The sequence below is a fragment of the Perognathus longimembris genome, chromosome 10 (genome assembly GCF_023159225.1).
Source record: "Perognathus longimembris pacificus isolate PPM17 chromosome 10, ASM2315922v1, whole genome shotgun sequence".
NCBI lineage: Eukaryota > Metazoa > Chordata > Mammalia > Rodentia > Heteromyidae > Perognathus > Perognathus longimembris.
In genome coordinates, this window is record NC_063170.1 from 34,387,229 (window position 1) to 34,415,052 (window position 27,824).

The following is a 27,824-nucleotide window of genomic DNA, read 5'->3' on the forward strand; positions in this document are numbered from 1 at the left end:
TCACAGACTTTCCCGCCTGGGATGGCTTCAAACTGCCTTCCTTACAGCTTCCTGAATAGTTAGGATTATAGGCATGAGCCGGCAGGCTGGGATCCACTTCCAACATTGTCCTAGTTTCCAAGTTAATTGGAGGTAAGAGTCAATAATTTCCTGCCCAGGCCGGCTTTGAACTGGGACCTTCAGATCTCAGCCTCCAGAGCAGCTAGGATTACAGGCATGAGCCACCAGCATCAATCTGGGATGAACATTTTAATTTTATTTTTTGTTATTTTTCTTAAGATTAATGTTTAGCAATTCGATTAGTGGCGTCCTGGATATTTGCTATAAGATTTTAAAGAATTAAGAAATAGCCCTCACCTACAAATGTATTTGACATTTATAAATGTTTAAAAAAATTTCCAAGTGCTTGTGTTGATTCTGGCAGTCTAGGCTGTGTAGTAAGCTGAGAGAGCAAAAGGCTGAAGAAGGCCTTCAGGCAGGTAGACCCTGGGAAAGGTGGCACTGCTCCACAGGCATTCACTGAGCACATACTATGCTTTACAAGATGCTGTCCTGGACACTGGGAATACTATTTTGTCTAAACAAATAAAGGACACAAAATTTTGCTTTAAGGAACATTATTTTTCTAGTGGAAGGGACAAGTTTAATAAAAATAAAGGCATCAAATATGTGGCATTTAAAGGACAGTAAATGCAATGGAGAAAAAGGAAGTAGTTGTAAAGGGAGATTTAAATAGAGTAGTCCATAAAGGACTCATGCAGAAACATTTGGACAAAGAACTACCATAGCTGAGGGAAGAGCCATGTAGAACCCTGAAGGAAAGGAGTGCTCAGTGGGAAGTGACCTCAGACAGGATACTTGGCTTTGCTGTTCTCAAATCTACTTCTCCCAGTGTAGTTGCTGAGTTGACAAGGTGGGGGAGCCAGAACCCCATAACACCGAAATACATACATACATACATACATACATACATACATACATACATACATACATATATTCATGTGCACATGAGCACACACATATATGCCTAAGTATATATATATATATATTTAAGTATATATGTATGTATATCTACAACAACCAAAACTACACTGTATTATCTCTGCTCTGATAATGGCTATTGGGAAATGCTCATTGGACATAGCAAGGAATATATATAAAATTTTATTTTATTTTTTATTTTTTGCCAGTCCTGGGGCTTGGGACTCAGAGACTGAGCACTGTCCCTGGCTTCTTTTTGCTCAAGGCTAACACTCTACCTCTTGAGCCGTAGCACCACTTCTGGCTTTTTCTGTTTATGTGGTGCTGAGGAATCGAACCCAGGACTTCATGCATGCTAGGCAAGCACTCTATCGCTAAGCCACATTCCCAGCCCCAGCAAGCAATTTTTATTCTGTTGCTTTTTGACAGTCTGAGAATGCAATTGTACAAAAAGGTTACGAGTTCAAGTTGGCCAGAAGGCTATCATCCCAGAAAACAACAAAAATCCACAAGAATGGCAACTTTGAATGTTAAAATAAAGGGGTGTGTTCTTCTGCCCAGAAACCTCTGACTATTTGATCATCTTGAAGCTGCTTTCTCGTGGGCCACCAACACAGCTCAGAAGCCAACCAGAAAGTCTGCTGCTCCGGGAGACCTGAGCATGCCAAAGCCATTTGGAGGCTAAGTTGGAAGGAGGGATGAAAGTCACAGAGCAGAGAAAGTTGCTGTTGACAGGCAACTCTGAGGCTTAGAGACCTGCGGCAGCCATTTTTAAAGTGTGGTGTTTAGACAACAAGCACTTGACCTCCTCAGGGAAGTCCTGGCAGATAGTGGAAAGGCTGGGACCTGAGCATGGGCTAGCGAAGTAAAGATTTCTAGTCAGCCCTTCCCCAGCACTCTGAGTAACTCATTTTGCTTCTCTCCTATAGGCTAGGTGTCCCCATTTGTAAAATAGAGTGAATAACATACCCCTGGTGAGGCCTGTTGGCGATTTGGTGGCCTGAGAGGATGTCAGTACATGTACACCCACAACACATGGTGCACTTGATTGACAGTAAGGAGGCTGAATAGGCAGATGGCTTTCTCTGCTTTCCTGTCTCTAGTCGAATAGAGCAGATGTATTATTCAGTAGAATATTAACACATAGCTAACATTTCTTGAATAAAGGATGTGTCGGGCACAATATTGTTCTTTGGTTAAATTACAACAGTCTTCACACACACACACACACACACACACACACACACACACACAACTTAGAGAGGTGATATCATCACCATACTTGGTTTGTACATGGGGAAACCTAGTCACAGAGTTGATGATGATCTAGGATTCAAAGTTAGCATCTGTGCCTAGGAGCAGTATTGTCAACTTCTTTGCTTTTTCTTCCCAAGGAATATTTGGAGCATCTAGATTTCAAAGACAACAAGGATAAAGGAAGGCCCTGAAGTTTCCTCATTTGGCAGGTATAATCCTGGTTTGTGTCCGCCTGCTGGTTTATAATAATGAGCACATCCTGGTCTTTTTGACCTGTTCTCTGACCAAGGAAGAAAGAACTCGAAGGGCATTGAAAGTAGATTCTTTTGTTCTACTTTTAGAGTCACCAGTTTCTGATTAATCTTTAAAAGAAAAGTAGGCAGAATAAAAAACAACAACAACCAAGTGTTGATTTGGAAAACCCTAGAGAAGTGGGTATTCATAGCTTCCAGCCCTGGTCTTGCATGTCCAGCTTCCTAGAGGGGCGGCTAGGGCCAGGGCCTTTGGAGGCTTCCCAGGAGAGTTTGTGTGCTCCTAAGCTTTCCAGTGATGCTATCCTGAGTGGGGCAGGGAAGAAAGGAACAAAGATGTGATTTGTCAAAGAAGGAAGACACAGCTCCAAGGGATTATTATTTATGAAGCAAAGAGACTTAAGTGTTGCTGATTTATCTTAATAGCAGGTAGTATGAGCAAATGCTCCAGTTGCCTCTTTGTGCTTTTGGTGAGTCGGGATGAGGAATGAAATAGAGGAGGCTTAACCAGAGCTGGATAGCCCAAGATTTAGGGGTCTTAATCTCCCTCACTCCAAATATGTGATCCAGGATTGTTTCCAGAGTGTTCCAAGGTACAGGTGGATACCTCTCTTTGACCAGAGGTGAGATGGGTTCCATGACCCAGCTTTCTGTTCTAGTACAATTTAATTGGGCATAGAGGAAACATTCCTGCATCTTTCCTTGCTAGTTAGTTCTTTAACATCAGTTACCGGGTTCTGGTTCTATGGGTGCTGTTACTGCTTAAAGAAACTTCTTTGTCACATGAAGAACACTCTTGCATGACATTTACTTGATAAGGATTCTCAGAGGACTCAGCATAACTGCTTTCCACATCCTCCTATGTCAATGCTGGAATGTGACCATACTAAACCCAGTGTCTTAGAAGTTGGAATATAAGTTGAGGTCATGGTCAGTTTATAACATTTGCTAATCCTTATTAGATATGGATAAATTCTCATGGCTTAATTTGGCATATTGAATCAGTTCTTCAGATTGTCTTTGGGGACAGGACAGGAAATGCACAATTTCACTGTATTTTTTCTTTTGTTTCTTTAGAAAGGGACATAATTTTTTTATTGTTAGCTGGTGGAAACTTTGGAGAATCATGGCCAACTGTGTTTCACCCCCACAGGAAGAAAGTATCAGGCTTTAGCTGAGAACAATACTCTTTGAAACAAACCAGAATATTTGACTTTTGAAATAGCTTGCCATTTAAAAACATGTTGTCCAACAAATATTAATGTTCTGACCCAAACTAAAAGAATAGGGAAGTAGGACGCTAAGGTATTTTAGTAGGAAAGCTTAAAGTGCTATGTGATGCTTGAGTTAAACAATAAACTTCACTGCTTATGGAAAGTATCTCTGAGATACAGGCAGACTGTCCTTTGACCTTGGTCTTCACTTCCTCCAACATGTTAAGAGCTAGATGTTGGCTACAAGCTAGGCATTCCACATTCCTGTACTAGGTCACTCACTTCTACTTCACCCTGGGAATAGTCTGTCTTCTTGCTTCCAATTCAGATACTGGATCCAGAAAATATACTTGCAAATAAGTTCTGCTTTTTTTGTCACCTGGCAGTTTTATGTTGAGTTTTTTAAATGGCTCAGGTTGAAAGCTTCTTTCTTTTCTCACATATTTTGTTGTTCAGCTATACACATCAATAATCACCTTTCAGTTCACTTGGATCTCTTCACTATGTTGGTTCTGACTAGGTTTGGGAATTATTGAATCAGTTGTTTTTATGAGTGCATAATTATTTAAATGAGATTCTTGTTCTGTCCATAATTAAGCATTGTTTTAACAGATGATATGTTTTGCAGACTGTTATAAGCAGGAATCCTCGTGAGCAAATCATTATAAGTTCTCCCTAAGGATAGTACAGGTGATTTTTTAAAAATCTCTCCAGTGCTTTACTAGAATAACAGTCACATTCAAAAGCCTGACTCTGTCCTCGTAGACACACCTGATCTTCACCTTCTGCCTGGATCAGGGACCAAAATTGTTCCCTCGTCTCCATATGAAATTCTGTTGAAAAGCATTAGTCCTGGCACTCTATGCACAAAGCCAAATTACTTTTGGAATGTTCCTTGGAACTCTGGAATCCAGATAGGAATTGAGGAAACAGCACAATATCTCTTCCCCTCTCTGCACAATCTGTTGATTGATTTGTAGATTATTGCTCTTTACCTTGAACCATCTGAAGCAGAATCTTGGGCCTGATTTCTTTTTTTTTTTTGTCTAATAATTTTTATGCTTTATTCTCAAACAAAGAATACAAAGAAAAGTTCTACAAAAGCAGAAGTTGCAGCCTCAAATTATGTTCTCTAGACAATTTTCCAAGATATCAGGATATTTGTTAGATCTTTACATGGATAAAAATATTAAAGCAAAGAGGAAGAGGAGGAGAATGAAAAGGAGGAAGAGAAGGAGGAGGATTCTAGAATGAACCAGATAGGATCATGTTTCCAGAAACAGCTCTGGTGTATGCTCCTGACAGTTTTCATACCCAACAACACTGAGGAAGGTTTTTTATGGGCATGACATTTTCTCCAGGCCTCAAAGAAGTGACCCCAAGGAAGATGTATGAAAACCCAAAGGGTAGAAATAAGTCAGAATAGAATAGGTCAGTTAGAATAGGTCAGCAGTTCCTTAACACCTGAGTCTGTGTTGATATCACCCAGTGAGCTTTTTTCTTTCCTTCACTGAACACCAACTCCAAACCTACACACACTGAATCTCAGCAGAGGGATACCAATACACAAATGGACCTTGTTGTTGGAGCAGCATTTAGGAAGCATTGTTCTAATGAGATGGGTCAGCTACTCCTGAACCTCCAAACTCTTAATCCCTCTGCGTGGAGACCTGGCAAACTTTGGTGCTAGAAATATAAACTAAACAACAATTGGCTTTTCAGTGCAAGTGTGACCAGCAAGGACATAATGGGTACTGGTTCACAACCATGTAAGGGTGTGAGAGGAGACAAACTTGTTGGCATAGGCACACAATGGTGCTTTAGAGAGACGGTTAATACAGAGAGTGTGTAAGCCTTGTTTCAGATGTCCTAAGGCCATCAGAAGGGATCAGCAGCACACACTGAACACACGCATCTTGTTATGCAGCAGCTGCTTATGACATTTGCATGGAACTGGAGAGATTCAATGATGTTTTGGTTGTGGCCCAGCTAGTAAGTGACTTAGCCTTAATCATTTAGCCTAGATCTTCTGACCCCACTTCTAGTTTTCTTAACTCTATAGGACACATGTACTTATAGAAATTTTCTTAATGGGACACATTTTGAACCCAGCTGTGATGGAGGCTGAAGTGTTGGCTTTTGTGCCCTTGGAAAGGTAGAGACAGACCATTTTTAGGAGGGTTTCTAGAGATAAAGAGGGGAGGACTAGACTGTTTAAGGAATACGGGAGTGGTTGGCCCTGCTCAGTGACTAAAATGTCTCTAAGCTGAGGCATAAGGCAATAGGGAGTCACTGTGTTTTCCTAAGCAAGAGTGTGATATGAAAACCATCAGCACAAAGCAGGCTTGGAACTAGCATTTTCAATTAATGATAGAATGTCTCCTGAGATTAGTTTGCTAGGTCATTTCTGCTCAGGGGAGCCTGCTTTGGCTTTGATGAAATTTTGGCTACCCTAAAACATGTTCTTGTTATTGCACACTTAACAGAAGTTAGTTGGTTATGGTTTGAGTCTTTTATTAATATATCTCCTGCCACCGCTCCAGGAATAAAATAATAACCTCCTTCAATTATCCAGCTTACAAGAAATGGAAATTTGAAGTCTTTTCTCTTTACCAAAATTTTTCACATAAAGTATCTTATTAAAAAGCTTCAAGAGATCCTTAGGCTACTAATAGTAAAATTCCAGAACTAATAGTTCATTACCAGTTTCTACCTTAGGTCTATTTCTGTGCCCTTATGCTGTGTTATTATTTTAATGGGACTCTTCCAGAAATGGTAGGGAGCAGGGGTGGGGATAGGATACTATTTGATGTTGGATGCTCTTTGTTGTTGTTGTTGTTGTTGTTTAGAAGGGCAATGTCCCCAGGCACATGCTGCCTCTGAGTAGTAATTATGCTTTTTAACCCACTTCTTTATGTCTGGATTTGTAATGTCCAAGCTCCTATATAATTACCAAGGTCAACGTGTGGGAATGAAACAAATATTTTTTGCATGACTTTACCCTATACATTACTGCAAAACTGTATTATTATAAGCTATTTCCTGAACTTGGAGCTGTATTGCTAAACTCTCAACTTAAAAAGACTCGACAAAAAGATACTTCCAATCTTTGGCCCTGATGGTAAATTCAGATGGACAATGACTTGATCCAGCTGGGGCCCTCCGAGCTCTTGGAGGAGGATTTGAATTTGGCACTGATGTCTGAGTCCTGACAAGGACTTGGGAACTTTTCTTTTTCCATCCAGCTGTTTGTGCATAGCTGCAGCGATGCTACTTATTATAGTTATGAAGTACGCACATTCTTCAGTATTTCAAAGAGGCCAAGTTTGCTAACAGCCTGCCCAGAGGAAGTTACTACACTTTGTTAAACTGGTGGGGGAGAGAGGGTATTCTGAGTTGCTAGCAGAGACTGATGTTTTACTCCTCTCTAGATTGTCTTCACTAAAATAGAAGACAGAAAGAAGGCTAAGTCCCCCAGAGACAAACTTCTCAGATAAAATGATTGCAACAGCATTTCTTTCTAATTTGAGAAACAAGTGATATCACAGTTATTTTTTTCTTTCAAACAACAGAATTTGTATTCTTAGAGTTTTACAGGTTGGTAATCCCAAATCAAGGCTCCTGGATTTGGTTTTGGCTTATAGATGGTGGCTCTCTCCTTAGGATTTTACGTGACCTTTTTTCTGTGCATACTCCCTGATTTCTGTTCTTATTAGGATACCAGCCCTATTGAATCAGTGGCCCACCCTTATGACCTCATTTATTCCTTATTGCATTTCCTGTATATTCACATGGGAGATTAGAATATCTTAGCATTCCTTGTATATGGCACAAAACATTTCTTTATCCTTTCTTTTAATATTTCCTATCATTGGTTGAAGAGAACATAAACTCCTCGAAATCTAAGCACCCAGCAATAATCATCAATATATTGTGATCATTTTTCTATGCCCTTTTTCATGTACATAGGTGTTTATTTGCTATTTTATTAAACTATGTTGTAATGTATTTTCTTTTTGATTAATATGACTGTGCATCACTCTTGGAGAGTTTCTGAGTATCTCATTATAGGAATAATTGATTATTCAGTAATTTGTTAAACTAAATCCTGATCAATGAGCATTTTGCTGACTTCTCATTGATTGATACTTTGGTTCCATTCCATTGATATCCTTTTCTATTTATCTCTGTAGACCTGTCCAACTTGCTTTTCAGGAGAAAATTGTTGGACCCCACAGTGCACACATCTTGAAAGTTTCTGTATTGTGCCACATTGCCTTTGACAGAGTTTGTGCCAATTTACTACACTCCTGCTAACAGTGGATAAAAACATCCCAAAGATTAGAGAAATTAGCTTTACATTTTCTTAGTACTTATTAATTAATTATCCTCTAGAAATTTACCTCTAAATTCCTAAAAGATAAATGTTGCTTTTGTGAAGTATGCTAGGTATAATATTGATTGTTGCCCAAGTTCCAATGCAATTTATTAAATTGATGGTTTATGAAATTTGTAATAAAATCAGCAATCACTAAGATTTATTCATTTTTAGATAAGATTAGTATAAAAGCAGAAATAGAGATAGTAGGATTCCAGCCAGCAATTGACATTTAACATGACAAAATCATATATTCTTTCTACTTTTTCTTTGTTAAAAAAACTAGATTGGTAAATAAAGACTGAATGGGTGGTTTTAGAGTTGACTGAAAACCTTACCTTAGGCAGATTAGTTAAGGAAATCATGTCACTTCTATAGAGAAATTGCCAGAGGGACTAGACTCTGACTCCTCAGCATACACATGGAACCAATTATTTGCAGTGTTTGAAAACATGCTGTTTGAAAGTGGGGTGCCTCGAACCTGGGGAGGTTAGTGAAACAATGGCAGATATAATCAGAACTGATAAATGTCTCAGAAGGATGGACCTATAGACCCACATTTACTTAGGATAAGTCTAAACAAAATATTCAGTAAAAATGAGCCTTATAGTGAGAATTAAAATTCTCAATGTATGAGAGAAAGGGTGGAGAGAGAGAGAGAGAGAGACAGACAGAGGCAGAGACAGACACAGAGACAGAGAGAGAAAATATAAAAGATTGTCAGGGAAACTAGAAACCAGGATATGACTTAATCAGTTGAAAATAGAAGTACAACCAATGCTAAAAAAGTAAAAATCAGTGGAACCTAAGAACATATTGACTATTTTTAAACTATTTTTATATAATATTTAGCACATGTAGCGATATGTGTGAAGGCTTAGGTTCAGACTGTATCCAGGGAATTGCTCCTTGACATGGTAGTAACCCTCTGTGATAGAGTAAAGAGAGGGAAGTAGGAAAGTAGTAGAGCTAGAATTTGGTACATATCCTACAAAATTAAGAAAGGTGAGGGAAAGGGCTGGATGGGAGGGATGGGTGAGAATGTTGAAAAGGATGACATTGATCAAGATACATTATACTCATAAACTACTCTGTTGAATGGCAACTCCTTTGTATAACTATGTAAAAATGATGATGATGATGATGATAGAAATAATAATAGTAATGTTATTATTATTAATAGTAATAAAAGAACATTAAGGCTAGAGCCATTAGAGATAAAGGAAAACCTTTAGTCATGTATCTGAAGACCTGACCCTCCCCAGAGGCAAGATTAGGACAAGTAACTAAAAATGCAGCTTCAGAGTTCCAAAAAATGAGTATGAGGGTAGGATAAAGATGATTAAATTAAAATTAAATGAAAGATAATTCCTGTTTGGGGAAGACTTTGTTTTAGAATCTTTTTACCCGCACATGCACAGTGAGTAGCATTTATATGCCACTCTCCAGTAGATAATCTAGACTTGAGAAAACCGAAATCTTTCTCAGAGAAGTAAAAGCACCATATTAACTGTAAACACTACAACTCTTACTAACTATCTACCCATCACAACCATCTATACAGAGAGCACCAGGAAGCAAGGGGTGCCACCTTTTCAACCTGGCATACCACCTAGCTTAGACTTCCTCTTTCTCTCTGGCTCAAGCAAATGTAAGAATTCCCTGTCATCCTCAAATCTCACCTACCACTGCACAAGCTCCTTATGTTATAGGCTTTCTTCCCACCTCCTGCTCTTCTCTTCCTGAAATCAGTCTCCCTGATTTCCTTAATATATTCAATTATTCTCACAACAAATAAAAAATAGTCTCCAAATGATCCAAGAGTAGAAAACGGATATTTTACGAGGTTCACAGGTGATAAATAGTAACAGCCAATAAATGAACAAAAAGATGCTGAGCTTCAAGGTATAATTAGGGAAATACCCATAGGATACATCTTTTCACCCACCAGATTGTTGAAGATGAAAGGGCTTGAGGGAAGTTCATGTTAATACAGTAGAAAAAGAGGTACAGACTGGAGGTTGAAGGGAACTTGCATTGTATCTTTCAAAATTTCAGGTGTATTCTGCCTCAGTGAGCTTTCTTGAACCTTTATTTTCCTACCGTGTTATTGTATGTTTAAACACCCATTCTGGTTGAGGAAAAACGCATGATGACAAGCTAAACTGTATCCTTGCACAAGTATGCAAATGTGTGTGTGTGTGTGTGTGTGTGTGCGTGCTTTTACTGAGCTCTGGCTTGATGTTTTTGCTCAAGGCTGATGTTCTACCACTTAAGCCAACCCTCCACTCACTGATTTTACTGTTAAATTCTAGATAGATTAGATGAATGAAAAGAGGAAATATGAAAGGGGCCAGGGATGCAGTCATAAAATTCGTGCATATTGAGAAAATGAGGACAGGAATAAGGTCGGGAGAGATGGTGGAGAATGATGTGAGGGTGACATTGATTAAGATGCATTGTATTCAGAAACTGCTTTGTAGAAGCACAACTCCTTTGTACAGTTATTTAAAGATAAATTTTTTTAAAGCAAGAGCTGGGCACTGGTGGCTCAAGCCTGTGTAGTAATCCTAGTCACTCAGGAGGATGAGATCTGAGGATTGCAGTTCAGAGCCAACCAGGGTAAGAAGGTCCGTGAGACTCTTATCTCCAATTAACCACCAGGAAACCAGAAGTGGCCATGTAGCTCAAAGTAGTAGAGCACTAGCCTTGAGCAAGAAGAGCTCAGAGATAGTACCCAGACCCTGAGTTCAAGCCCCACAACTGACAAAAAATAAAGGAAGGAATAACATTTAAAAAAATAAAATAAACTACCAGAATAGGAAGGAAAAAAAGGAGAGAGAAGTAAGCATCTGTCAGATTTATTTTCCCCTGGCTGGCTTTGAACCTCAGTCCTGGTGGCATGAGCCACCAGTACCCAGCTAAGTATTATTTGAAGCACTCTTGGAAAAATGAAAATCTGGAAATTACCCATAATCGTTCATTCATTCAAGAAATATTTGTTGTGTGCCCACATTGTGGTTACACTTCAGATGTTTGGGCTACCTCTTTGGACAAAATAAACAAAGATTCTGAGCCTCCTCGAGCCTCTGTTCAAAGGTATTAGTATAGGAGTTGGACATGTTGTTTTCAAAGAGTGTTTGTGTATATTGTGTGTGATTGCTAACATTATACATAAAAATTTCTAAAGATATCAACCCTAAAAAACTCTCATAATAACATAGGAGAAAAGGAAATACTATTTTTCTTGTAATCAACTTTATTTAATTTTTTGGGCCAATTCTGAGGCTTAAACTCAGTTCCTAGGCACTATCCCCTAGCTTTTCATTCAAAGATGGCACTCTACTATTTGAGCCATGTCTCCACTTCAGACTTTTTGCTGGCCAATTGGAGATTAAAGTCTCACAGACTTTATTACCCAGATTGGCTTTGAACAATGATCCTCAGATGTCAGCCTCCAAGTAGCTAGGGATTACACAGACACTGGTGCTTAGCTACTATTTAATTTTTTATAACTAGCATGTGAGATTTATATACTAAAAAGGCTGTGTTACTTTAAAAGATGAAAAACATAAATCTAGGTCACTAGTTCTTTCAGAGAATTAAGGCTCCTACCTCAAAGAAAACACAATTCCTTAACCTGTCTATATCCAATGAAACTAAAATGATTGTTTGATGCCATTGTAGGAATGGAAATTAATGACATACAACAGTACCAGTACTTGCATGAGGCAGGCCTGTGTTGTAGGTCATGGGCTATCACAAACTTCTTTACACGTGCAAATCATTGGGAAGGCAGCAGGTGCTAGGGAGGGGAGCTAGGCTCCAGCCTGTGCTGGAATATTCTGGGGCTTAGTGTTTTGTCTCTCAGTGACTAACCATCACTTTCTTGGAGCCTTAGCTTCCTCTCTATATGTAGTAAAGTTGGAGTCATTGTCACAGGTGTGGCCCAACTCATAATGTTTTATGAGTCTATATTGCACTAGTTAGTTCTCATGTATGGGCGGGGGGAGACTCTTAGAGTCTTTGAGAAGATCTCCCCTACTTTCCAGTCACTTTTCCCTAACACTATAAGAAGACATCACTGATATCTCTTGGTATCATTTTTTAAATTTTTGGTTCAAGTTCAAATACATTTGGGGCTCTTTCACTTGTGCTATTTCACTTGCAAGGTCATAGAAAACCCAGATTTTCAGGATTCTGCCTTTAAAAGGTAATATATTCTTTTTAACACTACCCTATCCATTCAATGAATGTAATCTTGTGTATCAAAAAAATACAGCAAAATGATCCAACACACTAGATATTTCCAGATGAAAATAGAGTCTAATTTCATCCTTTCTGGTAATTGAATTTTGGTAAGTCACAAACCTAGAAGTTCCACCCTGCCTCTTCTTCTGGCTAAGTTGTGGTGGCTACAGATGACTTTCCATTTTTGTGTGCTGGAGGGCTGTCAGCTTGGAGAGCTTGTGAGGAGACCGGTAAGTGATGAGCTGTTTTGTCTAAGTGCTTCTGGTGAGTAGGGGGGCTGGGTGAGGAGAGGAATATGTGACTCACACTCTCCATGGATGCAGAACTTATTCAGCCCTTGTTAGGGTAGGTTCAGAGTATGCCATATAAAGCCAGTGAAAGGTATTACAATCCAAACAGAAAGGGAGATTGGGACAGCACAGACAACCACCATGAGAAAATCAATACAGGAGAGGAAGTTTCAGAGATTGGCTATTTGGGACACTGGCTTCCATTTCTCTCTTCTTGTTTGTTTCTTGATTGATTGGAAAACTACTAATGAGTATGTTTGCAATGTCTCTAGCTGTCGTAGCCATATGTGAGACCAGCGCAGGAGAGGAGAGTGGTTTGTTCCTGTGTGGCACTCACTGTTTATCCCTCTGAGTCTCTTTCCCCCTTTTGGCTGCCAGACACCCCAGGCCATGCCAGACTCTCCCACTGTCTGTCTCCCAAGTCCTTTTGCAGGGTTCAGCCTGTGCTCCATCACATTTTGTATTGCTCCTTGTGCTATCCCCTCTCCTCCCTCTTGCTGTTATCTGTTGTGCTTTGAAGCAGTGAGTTGCAGAGGAGGTCTTAGGTACCTGCCAGCCTCAGCCTCAGAGCACAGAGTGGGCCCCGAAGACACTAGCTCATACTTCACCATAGACTTCAAAGCCCTAGGGTCCACTGTTCTCCCTGCACTGCCCTGCATCTTGGGGATGCATCCCTTTCTTCTGGGCTGCTCTCGTCTCTGCTGTCTGTACACCACTCATTCACTATTGCTTTGATCTTTCCTTCTGACTATAGTATTTTAGTGCCAGTCTTTTTGAGGACCCCTTTCAGTGTACCTCCTGTGTCCTAACACATCACTGCTATAGACCTTCTGGTGTATTTGTCGTAGTTTATTCTAGTGTGAAAAAAAATGCACTAGAATAAATTACAGTCCTAGGGCTTGAACTCTGGGTCAGAACACTGTCATTGAAATTTTTACTCAAGGCTAACATTCTACCACTTGAGGCACAGCTCCACTTGTGGCTTTTTTTTTTTTTTGGTAGTTAATTGGAATTAGAATCTCATGGACTTTTCTGCCTGGGCTGTCTTCAAACCTCTAGCCTCTGATCTTGGCTTCCTGAGTAGCTAGGATCACAGGTGTGACCCATTCTAGTGCGTGTGAAGGGAAACATGTAGCTACTAGAGAATGCCTGATCTTCCCGAGAGACAACTGACTTCCAGGGGAGCGTGGGCATCTCTGCATCTCTCAAGACAGCCATCTTATTTCTCCAGCTGTTCCTTCCTACATTATTTAACCACAAGGGCTTCTTGGCTAGTTCTACTAGGCTGGGCCCTGAGGTGGTTTCTTTTTTCATTCATTAGTTAGGATGATGATTTGGTGACACAATTCTTCCAAAATTCTTCCAAATTTATTGAACTATGAACAGAACAAAGAATCTCACCTCCCTTGTCAGCACCGATTTGGGAGTCCAAATTCCAACACCTGCAAACACCATCCTTCTTTTTCCTCCTTCCTATCTTCCTTTTTCTTACCTTTGCCCCCCTTTTCTCTGCCTCTTCTCTCTTTCACTTGCTTTCCTCCCCTCTTTCTTCCCTCTCTCCCTCTCTTCCTTCCTCTTCCCCTTTCTCCCTCCTTCTTTTCCTCTCTTCCTTCCTCCATCCTGGTCTTCCTTTCTCTCCCTCTCTCCTTCATTTCCTTATTTCTCCCTCTATACCTCCTTCCCTTCTTCCCTCCCTCCCTCCCTCCCTCCCTTCCCTCTTTCCCTTCCTTCCTTCCTTCCTTCCTTCCTTCCTTCCTTCCTTCCTTCCTTCCTTCCTTCCTTCCTTCCTTCCTTCCTCCTTTCCTTCCTTTCCTCCTGTCTGTCCTCCTTTCTTCCTGGTTTTTCTTTGGGTCTTTTTTCTTTAGTTAGGACATTGGGATTTGATTTTGAAATGTGCTTTGTAGAGAAGCTAATAACAAACCATACACAGAATGCTTCCACAGTTTAGTAGAAGAGCCTGGTTGTTTTCTCTACCCCCCCCCCCCCCCAGGACACTCTGTTGACTCTCTGAGGAGACAATTTAGACTCCACATAAAATATGTGTTGTTTACCGAGGCTCTTCATGCTCTGCAGACTGTTACAGTCCTTGAGGAACTTGTCACTGACAAGTAAGATAAATGAATGAGGAAGACTTTACAAGTGTTTGAAAGCTAAGTATAGCATGTGCTGCCCACTACTTAATTAAACAGACTTGGACTTAACTAAGTAACTTTGTAGCGGAAACTTCTAGGGCCTATCCTTCCTCCATCCTCCACTGCCTACAATGATGCTCAGGACTTTAGCGATTTCTGGGGAGCCTTTGGTTGCTAGAGTGGTGGTGGTTGAAGCAGTAAGTCAAGGTGCATTGAGTTTATACTAGGGCTACTTAATAACATCATCTCTTTAGGGGCTCAGTAAGACTGTAACTTTCATATTTTTATGGAGGACTTTCAGATGAGTTGCTTCTCTTTTAAGCTCTGGGTGGAATCAGTGTTCCGAGACAGCCCATTTCCAGATCAATCTTGGTTTTCCTAGGAAGGGACCAGTCCCCATGGATCTGAGCACTAGTATATAATGACCCAAGGGAAGTACCACACTCACAGTCCCAAATCTACCAGCTGCTTGAACTCGGGTACGTGTTTTAGTCTCTCTGTACCTCACTTTCTTCATCTCCTAAGTGGGACTAATGATCATCTATGTCTGCTACTCAGGCATATGCATTCACATGGCTTTTTGTTATGTCATGAGGCTCTGCCATTGTCACTTGTCACAGCATTTATTAAAGATTTTATGTACACTTCCCCCACCCCAGTGTAGGTCCTAGGACTGATGTGACTGAATGACACAGTAGAGCACTGTGCTTAGTGCACAGTGACGGCTAAGTAAGCACTAGTTATTATTGCTGATGTAAACAGGTAGTTCCATCACAAAGAGCCTGTCTTCTTTCGGTGTGACTCAACCTCCATATTATAAACTGAGTGTGCAGAGCAATTTCTGTGTCAGTAGCTCTCCTCCCAGGTACTGCTGTGGCTGGTAGCCGGACAAGGAAGATGATGCCTGTAGCTATAATTATTGTCCAAGACCCTTCAGTGCATCCTGCTGCTTCTCAAAGTGGTAGACATGTTAATCATGTGAAAAAGTTAGGTACAAGCTTTTGTTGATCATTCTGCAAAACTTTTAGCTGGCATTCCTGAAAAAGAGAGAGAGAGAAAAAAGATTCCAAACAGATATTTGATGCAGGTAGTCTGTTTGGGAGGTGACTGCAAAAATCATGGTCAGTGAATGGGGAAGAGAGACAGAGACAGGGAAAGAGTGAGCAGGTATGTATTAAACACATAGAAGGGAAGAGCCAGGCCTTTCCCAGGATTGACATGATTTGACATGTGTAGCATATGACTTATGGCTTTAAAATTCCTCCCCAAATGACCCAAACTGATCTGTTAGAGTGACAATGATGATGAATAGTCATTTCAAACACACGTGCTTTTGTTTTCACATCTACACAATGACTACATGTACATACAACGTGCATATACCTGACACACACTGTGCATACACATACATCTATCCCATGTCTTTGGTTACATTTCCCCACATTAGCCTAATTTTTAATTCAAGGAGTTTGTTGTAGAATCTCGTCAGGCTACTCAACCTTGCACTCATTTCAAAGCCAGCTTTCAAATCTAAGCTTGGGGTGTCAGACTGTGGAGCCTCCATTGACTTTTCCCTATCTGCCCTCCCCTCCCACCCCACCCCCACTCCCATTTAGCTGGTAGGAACTGCTCTGGAGATCCATTTTAAACCATTCCCTTCTTTCCTGTTTTTCTTTCCAGATCATATTATAATTCTTCCTCTAATTTCTTGTGTCTTATTCCTCTTCACTTCTCCTGATCACTGGCCTGAGATCTAGTATCAGAAATCTAGTTTTCAGTCCTATTCCTTTGCTTGATAGCTGAGTAATAATCAGCTCAGTTTTTCTTATCTAATAGAAGACTGAAACTACTTATTTTGCCCTGCAGTCCTAGCTGCTCAGAAGGCTGAAATCTGAGGATCACAATTTGAAGCCAGCAGACAACTTCTTGAGACTCTTATCTCCAATGAACCAGTAGAACAACCAGAAGTGTGTGGTAGAACACCAGCCTTGAGTATAAAAGCTAAGGGACAGCACCCAGGCCCTGAGTTCAGGCCCCAATTACAACACCACACACACACACACACACACACACACACACACACACACGTTTTCACACACAAAAAAAGTGAGTTTCTAGCAGGAACATATTGGGCAAACATACCCCAGCACATAATTTTTTTTGCCACTTCAACTCAGTAAGCATTAAATGGATTTCTGTGAGGTATCCAAAGTAGAAGCCTTGACTTCATTCATTCCTACTTACTCCCAGAAATTCCTCATTGTGGCACATCCTCTAATAGCGCCTTCATTCTCTTGTTTCATTTTATCTTCCTTCATTTTCTGACCTAAACACTGGGGTCTAGGTTTTTCCTGATTACAATTCTTTGCTCTGTAAACCTAGTGACATTCAGAACAATCTCTCCCCTTCCTGCTTCCATTTGTTGTCTGGTTTCTCCATCTTTGATGTGCAGATAAGAACTGTTTCCTTCACTCTAATTTGGTAAAAACAAAACAGTGGAGTTCTGGAAAGTTTTGGGTGTCTCTGGTGGGAAAAGGGGAAAAAGGAAGCTTTACCAAAGAAAAGCATGAATCCCATAGTATAGTATTATCTCCATATCCCATGGCAATAAGTCTTATTCTATTCATGAAGGTTTTATTAACTTGATCCAGATCAAACTGATCAAAGCAAGACTCTTTATTGCCACCTTGTTTAAATATTTGTAAAGACAGTTTGGATATTATACATTTATAGCTACCTACTGCCATTAAGCTATTGAGTCTATTACTAGTTAATCAAGGATTTTCATTTTGTTTAGAGAGCACCTTGGATAAACTCGGGAATTGTCCAAAGAGATGCATTATCTAACACCTTTTCCCAGATGTTCCTTCAGGGATTTTAGTTAATGAATAAAGTTTTAGTTTTCCATAGTTGACTTTTGGTACTAACGAAAGCCTTCCAAAGTCCCTTGCTATTCCAAAGGCTAGAACACAGTAGGGAAATATACCTGAAAGAGCCTCAGGACGCTTTATTTTCAATGAGGTAACTAGGCAGGTGGTGGAATATTTGATTGCATCCACTTTACTGAGGAACAGAATATTTCTTGAAGAAAATCAACTTGACCAGTAGTTCCAAAAGTACACATTTATCTTTTTCTCTCCACTTCTAAGAATAACCACGACAAGAAACAAAAACATATGCACAACAGGAAAAATTAAACTACCACATGGAGAGTTGAATATACAAGTGATTACCACAGACTCTCACTATGTTTTCTCCTCTCATCAGTTCCAAAGCAACCCATGCTCTCTGCTCCATTCACCCATATGTTCCTACACTTAAATGCCACAGTTAAGAAGCTGTGCTAGGTGGTAAGTACACTGCTTCCTTCAAGAGCTTTTTCACCCTAGTAGTAGAGGACAGCCAGGCAAATATTTCTGTCTTTGCCAATCTTTGAGGTAATGGAGGGGATATGGGGTGAGTTGATGTAGGATTCTGTGGGAGACTGTGCCTTGTGAGGCAGGCTTAGGAAAGGTGTGTCTAGGGGGAATGGTGTTGAAGTTAACATGATATTGAAGGTAAAGGTATAGCTCAGATTTAAATGATAGAGGATGAAGGACAAGACAGAGAAAGGCCCAACTGAAGGCTGGGGATAGTGGTGAAGGCAGAGGTCCAGCTGGAAAGGTACCCAGCACTCACCTAGCAAGAGACTTTTAAGCATGCTGAGGAGCAAGGTGGGCGATGAAGTACTTCCCAGGAACCCGAGTCCCAGGGGCAACAGGACTGTAATGTCACTCTGGGCATGGAATGTACCCAGAGAAGTAAGTCAAGTGCAGCAGGATAGCTGTTAGTAACTGTGGCTCCAGAGACACAGGAGGTACCTAGAAGAGGAAGAAGGAGAAAGGAGGAAGAAGAGGAGGAGGAACAGAAGGAGCAGGAAGAGGAGAAGTCATCTGATTCCATTTTTCTTAGCAGTCACAATATAGTATATAACACAGCTATCCAGAAGTGAAAGTATCAGGGTAGCAGGTTAGACTGTGTGAAGAAAATTGAAATGGACTTCAGTGGACAACAAATTGATTGTCCTGTGCCCAAGTGTTGTGCTGCAGAAAGCTGTCCTTGGCAACTCTGTGATTTTCCTGGGATTCGGTTAGATCTGTTCAGAAAATCTGAAGGCTTTGCAGTAGACACCCCCTGCATCCTACAGTTACCTGGATATGAACCATCACACCTGGAGTCATCTGCTAAACTTATGTGGAGTTATCTGAAAAGATGGGATTCTTACTGTAATCCTTGTTACAACTTCATGATGTTTTTCTTCCATTGACTATTAGAGAGGGTTATTTAGAGGGTTATTTCTGGCTTCCTCTCCCTTCAGACTATAGTGAGCTGGAAAACCAATATAACTGGGCAGGAACAAGGCTTGGTAATGCAGATTGAAAAAACGGGGGTGAGGGGACAGGGCAAATTTTCATCTTGAAATAATGGAGCTGGATCAGCCCATTGTTTTTATGGAAAGAAACACTAGCAACAGCCTGTAAGAAATCGGTCACAGTTTAGGGGATATGTTACATGCAAGATAAATAACAGTGGTCTAGAATATCAGACCAAACTCTCATTCTTCATCTCTGGTTCACACTCTTGTCTCCCAACACAGACTAATCAAATGAACCTCTTCCGCTCACAATTGTTCTGTGTACATTTCTCCCAGATCTGGTATTCATATGAACAACATGGTTTATTTATATTTCAGCACCAAATTGGAAAGATGACATCATTCATTTACAGTCTTTATCCCATGACATGCCTACTCTCTAGCACCTCATTTCAGCAGACACATTTAAGACTGCATGCAGCATCTTGTTTGGCTTGTACATTCTTTTATGGGCTATAGTTCAAAGGTAGGGAACTTTAGAATTGTTGCTGGTAAGGAAATAAGCTCATAAAATCACAAGAGCTTCCCCAAAGGGCAAGGGCATTATGATGTTTACAAGAGCAGAGTTATTATTTGTTCATTTAGGTTCCATCATTTATTTGTGAGTGAGTCCCTTTGTCTTGACCATCATAGCTCCCTTCAGGCCCTCAGAATTCCATTTAGAAGAAGCCATTCCAGATTTATTAGTTCATGGATTCAACAGTACAGTCTCCTGTGACAACACTGGAATTTTAGGTGTGAACGCTGAACTTCAGAACCTTATATCTAAGGGCAAGAGGACTAAGGGGAATCATAGTACTTGGCCCGTGAGGACCCAACTGCCCTGCTCTTTCTCACAGGCCTCACTTGTCCATACAGTCTTCTGACACATTAAATGGACAAGTGAAGAATGGAAATGCTATCAGCTGCCAAATGTTGCCTGGGATTTTTTATTTAATTTTAAGTGGATCTTTCCCTATGTTTTTATTGTTTTTATCATATACATGCATCTTTTTACATCTGCTTTGGGACCTTTTAAATATTATACACATTTTAAAAGATCAACTGAATAAATCATGAAACATCTTTGGCAGGTAGAATTGGGATGTGAGGTGTTTCCAAAACTTAACAGAACTGAAGCATTTATGGGAAAGCTGTTTTTACCTGTTGAGTTGTTTGCATGTTCTGCTAGCAACAAGGCAGGTGTGGGGGGCGCGGGGGGGAGAAGCTTAGTTTTGGAAGACCCAGAAATCCTCATGTCCTTTGTCAAAAAAAAGTGGGGGGTGGGGCGGACTCTCGAAGCTGAAATCTATGCCTTACTTTTCTGGCTGCCAAATGAGAATAGCAATAATTCCTCCCAGGAAAGTTTTAAGAATAAGTTTATGCATGAAAAACACTATAAGAATGTACTATGTTAGGTCCAGAATTCTCTTTCTTATTACAGAATTATTTATATTACATAATAAAACTCTGACTTGTTGGAGGCCCTGCCAGCCCCTGACTTCTGGCTCCCTTGAAGTCCTGATGGCTCATTGTCATCTTGAACCACCAATGGGACTGTTATGGCAACTCACTCAATGTCCTCAACTTTCAGTGACCTTCCCTGCTGAAAACAAACATGCAGCTCCTCTCTAGCAAGAAATTCATGACCTTTGTTCTCTCAGTCACTCACTACAACAACATGTACATGGATCTACCTCTGTGAGACCCTGTGCTTGATTTTGGGGAGAGGCAAATGAATGAGACAACCTCATGGTGTAACCACACGTGTACCCATAGTCAGAGAACCATCATGATAAGCAAGCAGCACCTGCCATCCAACCGCAAAAGTAGGGTCAGGAAAAGCTTCTAGAGGGGCTAGAGATTCCTGGCATACACCAGGTGGAAAAAAGGAAGGGAGGGAGGAGAAAAGGAAAAGAAAAGGGAATGGGAAGGGAGGAAAAAGGGAGAAAATACTGTTAGTGCAGGATGGGAGCCAGAAGAGATATTACTGGCAAAGGAAAAAGCATGCATAAAGAGAGATTTGTTTTATACAATGAACAAGAAGAACCCGATAGTATTAATAACATTTGCTGTCTATTGCTCATTATGTGACAGGCATTGGACTGACACCTGTAGTCATTCATGTCATTTGTTCCTCACAGCATCCTCAAGGAGGACTGATTATGACCTTTTAGGAGTGGCTGTCATTTTAGAGGTAGGGATATTTAGGTTTATGAACAGTTAGGTCTTTTAAGGTAACAACCAAAAAAGAGGAGAAACAGTAATGGATTCTAGGAAGTCCTGTCGCTAGACCCATACTCCCTGACTTTCTGGTTGGCTTAATTGGATTTGCTTTTTCTAGTAATCTTTAGTCATTTTTTTCCTTGATACTATAATCTTGTTAAGTTAATTCATGTTTGGTTCATTTCTTGTCCTACACACCTAATAGATTCAATGACAAACATCATGGGCTGTAAATTAGAGTGATCAGCTCCTGTTCTGTCCCCTGTGCCATCTGCTCAGTTCCCTCAAGGAGCAGTGTCAACTGAAATATCCATGGACATTTCCAATAAGTTATCATAGCAATAGAGAGTGTCCCTCAGTGTTTTTACATTTGCTTTTGAGCAGATTCCCTGCCTTGTATTGTGAGACCATTGTTTGTTTATGGTTTTGTGTTGTCACCTGGACCTTTCCCAGCATTTCTTCCAGGGCTTTCTTCTTGGGCTTCTCTGTGGTGTAGGATGTAACTGCTGGCACTTTGTGATTGTAAGCTTAATAGGGATCTCTGTGATTGCTTGATAATGTAAAACAAAACAGCTCAGGATATGTACTTTTGTTTCCCTTGTAAATCACAAAGGGAAGTACATTAACTTGTACAGATATAACAGAGTGTCTCAAGGGTGTGACAAAACCTCTTTCACCAAACCTAACAGTGTGATTCCATCTTTATTAAATTTTTATTTGACTCAAAATGAGACTTCTGGATTAGGAATAAAGGAAGCCCTATAGATGCTGTCATTATTCCTGAGTCTCCTTGGCTTGTCCTCCAGCTGCTGATGGAGTCTTCCCTGGCTTTTGTTCTGTACAGACTCAGAACAGAATGAAGCTAATGGCAGACAGCTACGATGAAGACCATCACCATTACCACCACCACCACCATCACCACCACCACCGATCTCCTGGGAGGTCCCAACATTCCAACCACAGACCCTCTCCAGACCAGGTCAGTTTCATCACCGCTTACCTTCAGAACTCCTTTTACCCTTTGGATATTTTAAGATAAAATAAATAATCTTCAAGAAATAATAAACAGCATAAAGTGATATGTTCTTTGAACTGAAACTAATAGCTTTGGTATTTATTTCCATCACTCAAAGAATCTAAATGTTTTCCTTTCTCCTTCCTCTTTAAGGTTTTGTCTTTTATTGTTTATGTTATGTGTTTTCTTTCCTCCCCTCCTTTCTTCTTTCATAGATATGTAGTGTAGTGCTGGCTCAGTATCTAATGGTAGGTTACTTTGGAATGTCTCTTTCCCCATTTGAAAAGAAAGCACTTTGTTTCCATGAACTTGGCAACCAAAGAAGCCCTGAGTTTGCTGAGCTCCTTTCTAGAAAATTCCTTAGTGATGCAAATTAATGGTAGGGTAAAACAACAAGGAGAGAAATTCATTTTGCTGGCCTTTCAGCCGGTGAAGTCAAGGAGTCTGGTTTATTTGGTTTGGACCCTATTTTCCCCTTGACTAAGTAAAGCAAGTGAAAAGATGAATTGACAAAAACAAAACCTGTCTACAGTTTCCAACTACTTTCACATTCCCTTACCAAATGTAAAAACTGGTAGTGTATACCATATAACTATTGAAGGTAAATTATATGCAAATTAGGGAATCATGTGCAAACTATCAGAATAATATGGGCAATATTAACAGTTTTTTCCTCTTTATCTTTTATCCGTGTGTGTGTGTGTGTGTGTGTGTGTGTGTGTGTGTGTGATTATAATGTAATTTATCAATCTATTCCCGTAGGGGTGGGATGTTAGGCAAGGGCGTGGCACCATCTCGTTAGTGTGGATGCCTCTGGACATGGAGGGATGGGCTTGTGCGTGGAAGATTTTAATTGCTTATAGGGGAAGAGGTGCTTATTATGCTCCTATTTTTTTTTTCTAGGTGACTCTTTTCACCTCATGTCACTAATAGATTCAATCTTAAAGCTGTTTTAGCAGAAGTACAACCCCAGGGGGAGCTGTTTATATAGAACATATCATTAGAAGCTTGACCCTTGTGCTCTGAAGCATTGGCCCTCAGAGACTCCAAGTTTGTATAAGGTGTCCTTATAGGACATCTGGATTTCTGGAGCTAAGTGTGGAAAGGCACCAGTTCATTATTTTCAGCTCTCAAAAATGTCTTTTAATTTTGACATCTGAAAGTGGGGAGAGAATGATGTTTATGTCATTGTCTTGTCCCCCCCCCCCCCCCCGTGTGTGTGTGTGTGTGTGTGTGTGTGTGTGTGTGTGTGTAAGTGTGTGTATGCTGGTCCTAGAACTTAAACTCAGGGCCTGAGTGCTATCCCTGAGATTTTTTCTTAAGGTTAGCACTTTACCACATGAGCCAAAGCTCCACTTCCAGCTTTTTTGATGGTTAATTAGAAATATGACTCCTAAGACTTTACTTCTGGGGCTTCAAACTGTGATCCTCAGTGAGCACCAGGCCCTAGCTTTCATTTGTTTTTATGTATCCAGTGCTGGCTGTCACTACTCCCCACCCGCACTCACCTACCTCAGCAGACCTGATATCCTATGGCTAACTGAATCTCTTGACTCTCATTTAGTCTCTGCCCTTTGGCATACTGCCCTTTGCTTTTTGGCATTCTTCCATGAAGAGGCAGGATGACATTCTATGGGCGAGAAACCTGCAGATTTCCGCAGCTTTTCCTCTGAGCACACATGCTAGTAGGCCACCCTGGGTTTCCCTTTTCCCCCAGACAGAACAGAGACCTGTAAAAAGCAGAAAGAAGAATTGGGAGCAAAATGAAAGGAGTCAGTCAGAAGAGAACCTGCTGAGAAAGCAGCTCACTGGCTTCATCTCAGCCTAGAGGCATGTACATATTCCAATATGTCCTGCTGGAAATGGTCACCAGATCAAATTTATCTGCCTCATGAAAGATATTGCCAGAGATCTGTAACCACAGCAAGAATATCTCACCTGCTTAGTTGGTCCTGTTTCATTTGTGCACAGAAACTCAAGATTGTCCCAGACAGAAATGATTGCTCAAGGGTAGGACCTTTCCTAGAAGAGGTAGCATTCCCTGAAGAGTGTCTGACTGAGGCCAGACACTGAGTTCCAGACACTGGGACATGGGGAGAGCTTTCTCATAGTTAATATCAGAAAGATGGTGATGTCTTCCACTTTCACGTCCTCCATTGATGTGGACTTTCACGTCCTCCATTGTTTCTGGGGAAACAAACCATGAACATGGTTTTGCCTTGAGAAGAGAAAATCTGGCTGGTATCCTACTTTGTCAGCTAACATCTGGGTCTCAGATTCTGTATGAGCCCAGATTTAGAGCCTGAGGAGGAAGATGAGCAGCAAGATAGAACTCTTGTCTTTAGGGAACTTGCTCTTTAGTTCTAGCACAGAATCCAGGTCTCCTCGTGTCTAGTTCAATTCTTTTCTGAGTCATTTGGATCAGAACAAACAGAATTTAATTAGGGGCCCATGACTTAGAAACTTACCCTACAGTGAAGTTTATGGTAAAAGTGAAATGCTCTTTGGCTTGACGGATAATTTTTATAGTTTTACATTGGAGCCACCAAGACTATAGGCTCCATTGCTCTACCAACCCTAGTCCTAACCCTTTTAATTAGAAAAGGAAAATCACACAAGGAGCCCTGATGTGAGGTGAAGTTGGCTCCAGTGATGGAAATGGCTGGACCTGGGGCCAGATGCCCCCGGGCTCCTAATGTAGGAAATGATTCCCTTCTCTGCATTGAAGACTTGAGGTTGAGGAACCTCAACACAGATATCAGTATACTCATTATTATAAAGCTCAGTCCCAGAGTGCAACAATTGTTAAAGGCTAGGAAGATTTTGCCAATTGATTACAGACCCTGTAATCAGTGTACACTAATCAGGGTATAATCTATGTATACTAATACACAGGTGACAGAGCTATTGCCTAGGAGACAATAACATTCTCTTTCAGCAGGAGATTTCACAAGTGTCTTTGCAGTGGATTCTTCTGGATGGAATTTCACCAAATATCTGTAATGTCCCTAAGTTAGGTGAATTGATATAAAGGAGAAAAATTTCCCTTCTTCTGACTCTTCTAGCCCAGGCCTTCCCTCGGGTTGGCCAACAGCCTCTGGAGGAAGGAAGAGATGGAAGAAAGGCTGTAAAATATTGATGTTGCCTTCTGAGCTTTATTAAGAAATCAAAACACATGGAATGAGGAACTATGAAAAAAAATCAGCCACTTTGCTATGTTTCCAGAGAAACTTATTTTTCCTTAGGAAATTCAAGTCTTGCCAGGCACTTACAGAATTATATTCTTTTTCCATTTCTTTTTCTGCCCTTTTTTTTAACTATGATTTTGATTTCTCCTTGAGAAAAGCTGTATCCAAGTATTATTAAGTCCACACTAGCATTTCTCAAAGTAACTGTAAGAACATTAGTCCCAGGAAGGAAGTCTTGATACAAAGATTGAGGGGGCAAAGAATTTGGGGAAAGTGCTGCATATTTTAACTCCATCTTTGAGCATCCTGGTGCAATTAGCAGATCAAAGGATCTGAAAAGTCATATAAGAAAGAAAGCTCTCCAATTTTATTTAATCCAGCATTTCCCGGGCTCATTTGATCATGGATTCTTATTTTTCTTGTCTAGTAACATCTGTGCTTTGCAAACTGGGGTTCTCAGGGTATCAGGTGAAAACAGAGACTACCTAGTTTAAAATAAGACTGATTCAGTTTCCAGCAGTGTTTTTCATCAAGAGGTAGGAGTTTTAGGCAGTTCTTTTGCCCAGTGCTTTGCATAACAGAAAATTAGAAGTGCCTCTTTCATTTGTATCCTGGGTTACCTTCATAAGGCTACAACAGCTGAAAGTAGTGAATCAACTGCCCAGAACTTAGTAGATCTCAAGTAAGGCCACTGATAAGGATGAAAACACAGGGAATCAAGGGCAGTCATAAAGGACAGCCTATCAGGGATTGTAAGAAGGAATTGGGAGGATTTGGGAAAGCTTTCAGAGAAGCCAGTGCAGGATTGCTGTCTGACACTCTAGCCCCCTCCCTGAGAAAGAAGCAGTTACTAGTTAGAGGCCTCTACCACCTGGTATGACTCTAGCTATTAAGTGTGTCCAAATAGAACATCCAGACAAATCCCAGTAATGCCTTAGCAAACCCTTCAAATAGGTTGTCACAGGACAGACAACAATATTTCCCATGACAAAACAAGGGCCAGAGTAAATGTGAAACATGTTGGTGAGAAAGAACATTAGTGATTTGATTTTATTAAGGATAACAACATGGATTTTTTTTTAATACTTAGGACCTGATACATGTTATGCCTAGTGCTTTACCACTTGAGTCATACCTCCAGCCCTATTTGCTTTTAGGTTTGCTTTGTTGCTTATTTGTCTGTTTCAAATAGGATCTCATGCTTTTTACCCAGAGATGACTTCAGGCAGGGATTTTCCTACCCCTGCCTCCCACATAATTGGGATTACAGGCATGACCATCATACCAAGTTTGTTTGTTTGGAAGTGTTCTTGCTAACTTTTTTGCCCAGACTGGCTTCAAACCAATATACTCCCACCTCTGTCTTATGTAGCTGAGAGTATACATGTGAAGCACTATGCCTCGCCCCTCAAGATTGATTTTTTTTAAAAAGCCAAGTGGAAACTCATCTTCTTCTAAATGCCCTCTCATCTGTCATCAGTGTCATCTGTCATTTCCTTTAGATTTTTATCTTTCCTGCCTTAGAGCATATCAGTGATACCAAGCCTTTCTAGTTTCATTTCATTGCCACAGGAAAGGTCATATTTAGTAAAATTCTTTCCATTGGCTCCAGGTATGACCTAGTCCATCAAGAAGAAGGCTTAATGTTAATAAGAGTGAGCTCATGACCCATTCAAGTACCATCACAACAGTCCAAAGTGTTCCATATGCCTTTAGAAGTCAGATTTCTATTCTGGGTATTTGGCTGGGTCTTTAAAGACCAAGATCTCCCGCCTCACCTGTCTTACTGACCCATGAGCCTCTGCACCATCAAGGGCCTGAGCAACTGAGGCCCACAGAGCTAAATGGAGGATGCAGCACTTGGCCAAAATCGCCATCCGTTCAGCCAGGGTGTTAGGAGTGCTTTTGCATAGTGACTGTCTCATGGAAGAAAGTGGATTTTCCACTTTGCATTCTTCACTTGAGGGAGTCTCTCGCTCTGCAGCCCTAGCCCTAGACAATGAATCTCACAAATATAAATATCACCAATCCACTTTGCAACTTCCAGAATCTGTGTGCAGATAGAAAGAAGGATGGCTGGCCTTTTCTCTGTTACTGTGTGGTCCCAGGGTGTGTTGGCTCTCAGCCAAGACGTGGGTTTCTATCACTCAACACATTTCAGGGTACTGAATTTCCACTTCCATTTTCTGCTGAAAATTCCATAATATTCTGCTCAGGCCCAGTGTAATTTTGCCTTGAGCCATCAAAT

The 27,824-nt window shown here is 40.6% G+C and overlaps 1 protein-coding gene across 8 annotated transcripts in view; it reads left to right on the plus strand.

Annotated features, from left to right (window-relative positions):
* The window catches only part of Erc2 (ELKS/RAB6-interacting/CAST family member 2), a 973,754-nt gene that overhangs the window by 746,905 nt on the left and 199,025 nt on the right, over nt 1–27,824 (plus strand). For 7 of the 8 annotated variants that reach the window (XR_007212331.1, XM_048355798.1, XM_048355799.1 and 4 more), the window contains one exon: nt 22,218–22,352. Coding sequence is in view for 6 of the 8 variants with exons in the window: in XM_048355798.1 (XP_048211755.1) it covers nt 22,218–22,352 (135 nt within the window). In the remaining 2 variants the exon portion in view is untranslated. Of the gene's footprint in view, nt 1–22,217; nt 22,353–27,824 lie in introns of those variants that run through there. The other variant, XM_048355804.1, reaches the window with a different exon arrangement.